The sequence below is a fragment of the Lates calcarifer genome, linkage group LG18 (genome assembly GCF_001640805.2).
Source record: "Lates calcarifer isolate ASB-BC8 linkage group LG18, TLL_Latcal_v3, whole genome shotgun sequence".
NCBI lineage: Eukaryota > Metazoa > Chordata > Actinopteri > Centropomidae > Lates > Lates calcarifer.
In genome coordinates, this window is record NC_066850.1 from 8,180,176 (window position 1) to 8,191,706 (window position 11,531).

Consider the following 11,531-nt stretch of genomic DNA (forward strand, 5'->3'; position numbering starts at 1 on the left):
GGGTAGAGATTAACAAAAGGCCAGAATTCCCTGATTGTTTTGTTGTTATGTAATGATAAAGTATATACCGTATTTTTCGGGCTATAAGGCGCACTTAAAATCATTTAATTTTCTCAAAAATCAACAGTGCACCTTATGTATTAATTCTGGTTGTGTTCACTGACCTCGAACCGATTTTATGTGGTACAATGGCGCTCAAAAATCTGTCAAAATGTTTTAGTACGACTTTGGTAAGCTAGAGAGCCACACTGCTTGATGGATTAGCGGAGCATTACGGCTTCCGTAGTCAGGAGCCTCGCGGAGTAATACGTACCGGTACCGTGCTTCAACATACCGGTAATATTATGGTGTGTGTATAAGGACCCCAAAATGCCACCTGTTAATAGACATGCTTACGAAGCGGATTTCAAACTCAAGGCTATCAGTCACGCATTAGAACATGGGAATAGAGCAGCTGCGAGAGAATTCAACATTAATGAATCAATGGTATGGAAGTGGAGGAAGCAAGAAGATGACCTGCATTTTGTTTTGCTTATTGCGCCTTATAATCCGATGCGCTTTATGTATGAAAATTGACACGTTAATTAATATTGCGCCTTATAATCCGGTGCGCTTTATAGCCCGAAAAATACGGTAGGTCCTTATGAGACACTGTCAGTGTTAAAATCAATATGTTGCTTACATGCAGAGGACAATATGTTAACGGAACATGACAAACACATCTGCAACCAAATGTTTAGTCAGCAAATACTGTATGATACAATTGCTTTGCGGTGAACAGTAACACATAATTCTGCATCTATGCATGGTAATAATCAAACTTTAAAGGTGAGTCACTACTCTCACAATATCTTTGTTTTTGTCAGAGGCTGTCATCTGTCATTTGGTATTAAATTAATATTAAATAAATCAATGTAACAGGGCAAATAACTAGTTTGAAAAACAGTGATAAGAGCCAGAAAGAACACATTTGAGGGGAGGAAGCAGGCTGACTAAGCCAAAATGTTAGAATTTGTATTTTCCAACCTCCATAATGAGATCACTTTGGAACAGCTGCATTCTGGTTCACCAAAACACTGCCAGAAACACAGTTTAAGACAGCCAGCTCTCAAAGAAAGAAACATTCATGCATTCATGCAAGAGCAGTACAATGTGGATCGAGTGGAAAGCAGTCCCTTGTTTTCCTTTATCTGAAGGTTTTGTCGATAGTTTATCTCTTCGAGAGATAACTTTATATCCCACACCACTTCCATTTTCATTGCACCCATAAAAATGCAATTTTGCAGTACGGGAACTCACTTTATTCACACTCACTTTCTTGCATGTAAGCAACTGTGTTGCTAAATGTAGCTTCAAATAATGTTGATTACTTTGCAGGCTTGATTGGGGATTACTTTTTTTATTTAATGCATATGCAACAACTGTTTGGAACAGAAAACACACCAAGGCCACACATTGATCTGTTACATTAAAGAAGGGGAATATTAACTTGACTTTGGAATGAAAACAAAAATATATTCAAAAATAAATAACATTTTAAATAATAAAAATAAAAACTTTTTTTTTTTTTTACATTTGTGTCAGCCTCTCCAATTCAATGAATAGAAAAAAGTATGCAATTTTTGCTATTCCATATACTTTATGCTTTTTGTCCTACTTTTACACACAATATTTTAAAGAAAACATCTCTAAATCAAAACACAATTTGTGCACAAACTGTACTTTAATTCCCCACTTGGCATTATTACTGGGAAGTTACACAAGTTAGTTAAGTACAAACTAAGTATTAGGAAAAAAACTGGACTGCCAATGTCTACCATCTGGCCCAGTGGAAAGGATATGAGAGCACAAGGCAGACATCAACACATTCAAGGAGAGGCACAGTGACTAAGCAAAATGACAAAATGTTTGTTTCCAGCCTCCACTGTATGAACAGTCTGGAACAGCTTAAGTCTGGGTTCACACAAAACACTGCCTGTAACAGAAGTAAAACACATCAGCCTCAAAGAAATAAATATTTTGGGCAGTTTGCTGATGAAGGGCACAAATGAGAAATTTGTGTCTGGACCAATGGAAAGCACAGTCTGAGAGGTTTGTCCACTCTTTAGACGTTTTTGATCATTTATGCATACAAATTACGCATTTATGTCCTCATATAAATCATTTATGCGCCCAAATAAGTGATTAGTTGCCTTAAATTGATAACAGCGCAGTAGCAACTCATTCTCACTAGTTGGGACATCTACATTGAACAAGTAAAAAAAGCTGGCATCCAGGTTTGATAACATGTTATGAAGCATTTGGCAACACCATGCGTCACAGATGTAGCACATCTGTCTACTCTTTCCAAGATCAGTTGTGAACTTGACACAAAAAGACTACAGTGCATGGAGATTCAGGCCTTCCCAACTAGGACAAAATGGGGACAGAATCAAAATAAAAAGGAAGCTTAGTGAGCCACCCATGCTGCATGGCCCTACACAACAATGTGGCGGAAATTGCCTATAAACGCTCAGTATGCATGAAATAAACACACAAAACACTGACAGGTTGGCTCATTAAATATAATTAAACCCACATATCTAACTGGGCCCAGTATCCCACAGTTCATTGTGCAGGAGTCAGTTGTTTAATGGGGATGTTTAATGTTTAATTGGGCAATCCTTAACATCAGTCAACTCTGCTTGTGTCAAGACAGTAAATATACATGATCTCTAGAGCTAGACTAAATCTACTGCAAGTTCTAAATAATAGAAGACATGAAGTCTGGTGTTATGGTCTACAAATCTAGGTTGTTTTTCTTCTGGGAAGCAGTCACAGGTTCAGCCTGATCTCAACACACTGAATGACTGTTCAGTAACTGGAGTTGGTAGACACTCTCATTAATACAAATTATCTATAGGAGTGGCTGGTGATGACTACTTCTAACATCTTAAGATTAGAATCTTTGCATATCACACACTATATGATTTTATCTGCCAACCATCAATCCCAACTGACCCGGACTGGAACAGATCTACTCCAGCTTTGCACATTCAGTAGTCAGCTGTTTCTCAGTTGATTGTGTTTTCTGATCCATTATGTGTGCTTAGATGAGAGATTGTTAGAGATTGCCTGTTTGTTGTGGAGGTTTTGAGGTGCTTTGGGTACTTGAATGAAAAACTGTTTGTTTTCATTTTCATACTGTTTCAAACCACTTTGCCTTTGTTTGAAAGGAAAGTGGTCTACATTAAAGGGACATTCCATTCTTTTAAACCTCATTTTTGACCTCATTGTGCAATCAGTCCTCTCATCTCTAACATTTTACTCAGCAGATTTTGGAAATGCATGGGGAGTCTGATCAACAGTTTTTCAGCAGCATACTTTGGATGAGTCAATGCAAGTCTTAAGCTTCCACTTTTTTCCTCACTTCTATTTTGTTAAGCTCTTTCCATGCACTCTGGTTAAATTGAATGTGGGAGGCCATAACAATGAAATGATTCACAAAATTACTCACAGTGCTGCACTGGGTTATCAGCCATTACAAAAAAGTAACATATTATTGGTAATATGTTATATAAGACTTCAAAAGACTTCCAAAGCTATAGCATAGAATTAAAACCCATGCTTAAAAGGCTTTTCTAAATCTTGACATAGGTACACCAATCCCTATTTCTTGCAAATGTATAAGCCAATGAAAAGAGGTCAAATGATCCTGCAGATGCAAGCAAAGACATAACAATTCTGAAAAGGCAATCAAACTTCTTAAGTTTCGTTAAATTGATTATCTGGTGTAGGAGAAAAAGAAAAATGTGCAAAATGAAAACTTTTTTTTCTCCTTACAAATCTTGAGAAATCAGATGATTTAATGTGAGGAATGAAAGTTTTCCACAAATGTGTCCAAGATGGTTTCTTAGAATGGTATGTGATATGTGATTAGAGTAGCAAACCACACTGCGACCAATTAAATCCAGACGTCAATTCCCGGCATGCTCTGACACCATGATGGACGTCCACCAACAAATGGGAGAAACATTTGGCCATTGTCTCCCCCACCCCCTTCGTCTTCAACCCCACCTTTAAGATAAGTAAAATACCACCTTGGTCCATTTTATCCATTTGTCACAGCATTTGGATACTGTAGAGAGGGATGACTGCAATGTGTGGACATAAAAATGTGCAAGACTGAAAAGTAGAATAATTTATGGCAAAGACATATGGGATCAATTGGATCTGCTTTAACCCACCTTTCTCCCCCTCCAGTGCCATGCCTTTGTTCAAAAACAGACGAGAAGAAACATTTGCGTCAAGTGTTATGCAAGTCTTCTCTGGCCGTCTCGTAATCTTTTTGTCAGATTTTCCAAAACCTCATTCACAGCTTGAAAGGTACAGTTGAATTTAGTCTTCTTCATAACCAGCGTCTGGGTCAAATGGCTGCCAGACATCGTTTTCACATTTTTCCACACATAGCTTCTCCTACTCTTTAGATTTTTCCATGCTCCCTCTACCCAACTCCACAGTGAGCCTAGGTTATTGTTTGGTAGACAATTAAAGGATGCAAAAACAATTGATTTGTGGAGATAAGAAATGGAGGAAAAAGTGGAGGTGATCTCAACAACATTATACATTTTTTAGCTTTTGTATGGTGCAATATTCCTGTGTCCTGTTGCACCTGCTCTTGGTTAGTTAACAGTTTTTGGATGATGCTCCCCTAGACATTCATACCGGTGACATCTTCAATTTACATGACGACCTGATGACCAACTCTAGGAAGAAGAAGCCTCCTCCTCCTCCTTTTTTCCCTCTGTGTTTCTCCATCTACCCCTCTGTCTCTCTCCTCCCCCTCTCTCCTTCTTTCCTTCTGTGTTTTTCTCCAGAGAGTTCCAGTTTTTGAACACCACACTGTTCTTACCTACTGGCCCTCCACCCCACACACACGAAGAGAGAGAAGCACAGGTAAGCTTGCATATGGAGGCATGGATTTGTGATTTCCTGTTTGATTATTCGTCTTTATTTCTGCTTTCCGGATGGGATTATCAGCTGTCACTGCAAGGCTTTTGGGCATGGGCTAGTGCTGCAACAGAGAAGGCAAGAATACCAGAGCATGGAACAAAAACTAACTTTTATTATTCACATACTGGATTAAGAAAAGCAACAACAGTGTATTAGCTTAGATCTTACATGTTTATGTGGATCTACAGTGCCTTTTTATGAACCTTTCGTATATTTTTGTGACTTTAGATTTTGGAAAGTAATCTGTTGCACTTGGATCCAGTGTCTGTCTGCATTTTTCATGGGTCTGGAATTCATCATTCTGGTTTTGCATTGTCTGCAGGGTCGAATTTGTATCGTCATGTTTCTAAACTAGTTTTAGGTCTGGGTTTAGTTCCTCCTGCTTGTGTTTGCTTAACTGTTTATAATCCTAACAAAAGTAAAGTAAAAATCACTTTTTACCGTTTTATATGTAAAACATATCTTATAGATCGGTGTAATATTCATGTATGTATATATTTTGTGTATTCTTGGAACATCTGCATTGCATTAATGCTCCCATAGCTGGTTTATGCACTGTTGAAATCTATCAAGTTGATACATGAAGCAGTGCTGGGAGCAGTGTAGTTCTGTTTAAACTGCAGCTATAATAATGTGGCTTGACACATAAATGAATCCAGGAGTCTCAGTGTTATTGGTCTCCAATTGGTTGACATGAACTCTTGACTGATTATATACACCAACACTCTGGGGAGTGGGTGTGGCATTAGACTATGGTGTGTGTTGAGGGGAAAGACTGGCATCTTTTTACATCACAGTTTAAAAATGAGTTGTTCTATGTCCCTTTATCTTACTTATTCTAATCATTGGTTGTTTGAACTGTGTCTGATCTGAACATCAGCTGCAATGGTAAAAATATCCATTTTGCCACCACACCCCTGACTATAGCAGAGGTTTCAATCAATCAAATGAATTTGTCTTGTCCTGTTGCTCTTGGTAACTCTAATCCTCTAACTTTTGTATCTTGTTCCCTTCTGTCTGTTGGATCCCCAGAAACCATGTCTCCTCTGCGTGTACCCCTGTTGGCCGTACTGGTCAGTATGGCCCTGTGCCAGTACTATGACTACGACTACCAGCCTGTTTCCGTACTAGGACCCTCAGGGCCCAACTGTAATCAAGAATGCGATTGCCCAGTCAACTTTCCCACTGCCATGTATTGTGACAACCGCAAGCTCAAGTTTGTTCCTGTAGTCCCAACAGGGATCAAGTACCTGTACCTCCAGAACAACATGATTGAAGAGATCAAGGCTGGGGTGTTTGATAATGTTACTGCTGACCTTCGCTGGCTTGTACTTGACAACAACCAGCTCACCAATGCTAAGATAGCAAAGGGAACAATTGACAAACTCAGTGGCCTGGAGAAGCTATACTTCAGCTATAACAACCTCACAGAGCCAATCATCCCTCCCTCAAAGTCCCTTGATGAGCTGAAGATGACGCACAACAAGTTGTCCAAGTTCCCCTCCGGACTCTTGACTGACAAAGAAAATTTGACTTCCATCAACCTTCAGCACAATCAGCTAACCTCTGAATCCATCACGGGGGCATTCAAAGGGTCAAAGAAGCTGCTGTCCCTGGATGTGAGCCACAACAAGCTGAAGAAGCTGCCAGCCGGTGTCCCCAGTTCACTGGAAATCCTCTATGCTGACTACAACGACATTGACAGTATTGGAGCCGGATACCTGAACAAGCTGCCCTCGCTGCAGTACCTAAGGATCTCCCACAACAAGCTGGTAGACTCTGGGATCCCTGCTGGAGTGTTCAATGTGACATCACTGGTGGAGCTGGACCTGTCTTTCAACAAGCTGCAGTCTATCCCAGAGATCAATGAGCAGCTGGAGCAACTCTACCTCCAGGCAAATGAGATCAACAGTGAGTGGCAATCCACACTTAGCATTAGCATTCTCAGATATTCCCTCAAAAGCATTGTTAGAGCATCTTTAGCTTCAGCAATGTGACAGGTTTCTGAATGAAACCAAATATGTGGGCAGAGGTTAGTTAATAGAAGGATGTTACTCAAATCCTTCAGATGTGATTGAATCATTCTGAAGTGGGCGTGACTTAGCAAATACAGTGCAATACAGAGCTGTAGTAGGCTGTAAAGAGAAGCAGAGCAGCAGATTACCCAACTGTTGAACTCCACCCACAAGTCCCTCACCCATGTTTTTAGTTCAGGAAGAGGAGGATAAGGGTAAATTAAGTAAATTAGACCTCAACCACATTCTTTGGAAATGTAAATAGAGTGTTTGCCAACTGAAATCTAATCACACAACTGCAACTTGCTACACATCAGATAACAGTTCAGTGTGGTTTTATATAATGGTTGGCATTAGCCAAAACATTTAATTAGAATTTACATGTGCTTTGGAGTTCAAGATGAGTCATCAAAGCCCACTTGCAAAAACATTGCTATGTGGCGCCACTGGTGGTCAAAAACTCCATGTGGGTGCCTTTAACCCCCAGCATAAGGGGGTTGAAATGTACATTTTAAATCTTAAGTATTTTATTTTTCTACCAACTCACACATTTTCCTCTCCTTTTTTGATTCTCTGTAGAGATTGACATGTCAAGTTTCTGCAAGTTCATTGGACCCATCAACTTTTCCCGTCTGAAGCATCTGCGTCTGGACGCCAACAACGTCACATACAGTAACATGCCCCATGACTCCGCCAACTGCCTGCGCCAAGCTTCAGATATCATGTTTGAATAAGAACCTCCCTCAAATCTATGACGTTTCCATGACACAACTCAGCCCAAAGCCTTGTGGGTTTAAACGTCATAATATCCAACCTTTTTATGTGCTGACATGTCCTTGCATTTAATGTAATGACATTTTCATCATTTAAATATACATCCTGAACAAATCTAAAGCTGGGCGAATATGAGATACATTACACACATTTGAAAATGTTTGAGTAACATATCTCATCTTGAAAAATGTACAATCAGATTGTTAAATTCATTAAGCATCAAGCAAGTGTTCGTCTCTTTGTGTTTGGAGGTATGTCTGAATATTCTAATTGTTGATATAAACATGAGGTCAGAAAAGGGGGGAAAAAAAGAATAAATTGACAGTAGAGAAAATAGAAAATCACCAAAAGTTGAACTGAAATGAATTAATATGCTTTGATTAAAAACACACACATTAAACATTCCAAACTTGCATTTGATTTTATTGAACAGACATAATGGAGTAAACAATGGCTAAAGTTCTCCAGTGTCTTAGTTCAGTTGTAGTGTAATTTTTTTTGTTTTGTCTTATATGTTCCAGTGTTTAGCATGTATAATATAATATGGGTACAATGATTAATCCATTGCTGTGCAAAGGACCAGCAAATAAGGATTGTGTACTGAGTGTGTAATGCCTATGTGAGAAATTATGATCAAACTGTAAAATAGCAGTTACATTGCAGTCCAAATATTCAGTATCTTAAATGATTTTTTAAGGAAAATACCAGTGTTGATTACTTGTGTCTGTCATTTTATACCTACTTTAAGCTTGCATAAAAGATGCCTTGATCCAAATGGCATCATGTCCCACTGATTGACTTATATAACCTGCAGTGACATCAGAAATATCCATTCTTAGGGAAATAACTTCCTAGTTCCTTAAAGAAATAACTTCAACAGGATTTACATATTTCTGTAGCCTTTGGTGTTAGAAAGTAGAAATATATGACACAAGTATAAATGACATTGGCATTATCCTCAAAAGTAAATACTTCTCATACTGAATTTCTCTTTATTTCTCAGAAATCACGAGTCAAATTGTCTCTTCACGTTACTTAATTCTTAGCTGTCCACTGTCATGCACATTGCTGATTTGTATACAACATTTGCATTACTTGCATGCATCCAATGGTACCATTCTTTTATAATAAACTACAGCTTTTGCAGTGAAGGTGCTCTCATTGTTACGTTGTTGTTTACCATGATTGATAAATGCTTTTTAACAATACAAAGTCAGCTTGGCAGTGCGGTCATGTTGACTGAAGTTATGTCATTAGAATATCACATTTTGTTTAGGTTTAATTTGTCATTTTATCGTGATTTCTTATGTGGCCTTTGACTCAGTAACTGCTCTTGGATTTACTGTGTGGAAACCAAACACAGTTGAATAAACTATGTTTCCAAAATATTTGTATGACATCGCTTTTTAAACCTGTTGTAATTAATTTCTAGTATGTATGGAAACAAAGTGTTAGGGCCATCTTATTTATGATAGCAGAAACATTGTGCCTAAAATTCAAATTTCTGTACTACTTTGCAAAGGCATCCGTTAACGAAGGGTTTATAATTTGAAACTAATGATTTATTAATTGTTTGTGAATCCTATCTTAATTCTTTATAAATCTGTAATTAGCCTCTATTAAAGACAACTTTGGGGTTTCCTGATAGTAAAAATTAATTTGGCACGTGTAAGAAAACCATTAGTAACACAGCATAAAATAGAATTAAGTAAATGAAGTGACTAAATTTGGGTATTTTCTGCACATTTCTGACTCTACAGTAAATTTACTGTATTTAAACCTGGAATGCTAATGGTTTAAAAAACATGGGTGTTTTTAGGAACAAGGTGACCAAGTAAAGGGAGCCAAAAAAAAAAGAAAACAACATTCAATCCACTGTTAGTCTTGTCCACAGAGCTAATGCAGTATATCAAGAGGTTAAGACGTGTTGTAGCAGATTTCACCTGAGCGACAGATTACAGCATGATTAGTTGCAGAGAACTGCTTACTCTGTGGAGTGTGCTTCTTTTGGCAGCTATCATCTTCCTTTCTGGCCCTGATGAAATCATAATGTTTGCCCTGATTTGCAAAAGGAAAAAAAAGAGTTTTTAAGATGGATGGATCCTTTTATTTATTCTCCAAAGTCTGTTAGTGTGTTTCAGATATACTGTTTACCTTCATGGCCCAGCTGTTCCCTACATTATGCTCTTCATTTGCATTTTGTAATACCCAGTTTTGACTGTGTGTCTCTCAAGTCATTCATTTACAGAAGTTACATAAAGGACCTATCATCTTTGTTCAGCCCCACATTTCAGTGTAGCTGCAGTCAAACCAAAACTGTTGGTCCTGGAGGGATGCAGGGGTTGCAGGGTTTTTACTTGATACTGCAGCTTTAAGATGTTTTCTGTGTAAATCTACCCTTCCAACTGTCTCAGATAGAAACCACAAATTCTCCAGTTTAAAAAGTACTTTATTTGGTCTGCAAAGCTTCAATACGAACAGCCAATGTTTCCTTATGAGAGGACTGTTTTACTATACTGTTTCCAATACACTTTAGTCTGCATATTTGGTTTGTCAGGGGATCCTCTGTATGCTTGTTGCAACCATTTGTGGTCAAATATGACAGATTTCATTTCTCTAAAACCTTCATGTTCTTTTACACCTGATGCATAACCATCTTTAAGAACAATTCATGTGTGTCCATCAAAAGGCTTTGTATCTGCGTGGTTATTTCCTGCAGAGAGAATCATTGCTTAACTCTGTTTTCCCTTCTGTTTTGTATCTCAGCAGGTCACTAGAAAACAAGTAAGAGGAACAAAAATTCGAGGGATATCTGTTCAGGTTTTTGGCCAAGTGCTTTAAGTCTTGTGGTGATTGGACAAGTCTAAGAAATATGTGTGTTCATCAGTGTGCCAGAGGGAAAGAAAACCATAAAACCAGCACATTCCTTGTGGTTTCTGCATCATTTTTCAAAAGCTTGCCATCCATTTAAGAATAATTCTTGTTATGGAACTGATGTGAGGTGTTTGCAATATCGGATCATTTCTTTTATTTATAAGATCACATAAGATTCATATGTGTGATGAGGAGAAGATACTGCTGCCCCACATTTGTTGTCATACTCAGCAGTTTCTGCACTGCATAGTGTTGCTTTTTATGAACATTAATAGTTAGTGGATGTCATTCATATTCAATTGCAGCTTAAAACAAGCCACTATGCATGTTGTGTTGTATCATTTACTCATGACGGCCACTAAACTGGACCAAATTGTGCCTACATCACCAGAAAAGGTCTCTGGACTCTGTCAGAGCCTAAAAAGTCTGCTTTCCATTATCGGTTCATGTTTTCCAAAGAATATCAGTGTCTATAAAAGTCTGGAAGCCGCAGCAGGCATGTATCTCAAAATACACAAATTGTGCTCTTTTTGGAACCATAAGATTTGAAATAGTGGAATTTCTAGTCTTTAAGATCTTTTGTCCTCATCCTTTCCCTCAACTGTACATAGTAAAAGAGACAATAAAGACAGATGACTGCTGGAAATGGAATGGAAACACAAGGATAGTTTCCCTTGAAACTACTTTAAACTACAACCTCTTGTTACACCCTCTAAAATGCTGTGATACATTAATGCATCAACATTGTGGTTAATAAATCAGGAGTAAAGTTTGACACTCTTTGGGTGTGTACTTGACATTCACTTGTCACTTCTTTTTACAATATCAATAGCGCCTTTGCAGAGTCATACACTAACAGTAACAACACCACTAATC

At 38.2% G+C, this 11,531-nt stretch overlaps 1 protein-coding gene across 1 annotated transcript; it reads left to right on the forward strand.

Annotated features, from left to right (window-relative positions):
- Positions 1–4,768: 4,768 nt before the first annotated feature.
- lum (lumican) lies at positions 4,769–9,169 on the forward strand. Its single transcript, XM_018685643.2, has 3 exons — positions 4,769–4,935; positions 6,025–6,903; positions 7,587–9,169. Exons 2-3 carry the CDS (start codon positions 6,030–6,032, stop codon positions 7,739–7,741), a joined length of 1,029 nt encoding a protein of 342 aa, XP_018541159.1. The 5' UTR covers positions 4,769–4,935; positions 6,025–6,029; the 3' UTR covers positions 7,742–9,169.
- The last annotated feature ends 2,362 nt before the right edge of the window (positions 9,170–11,531 follow it).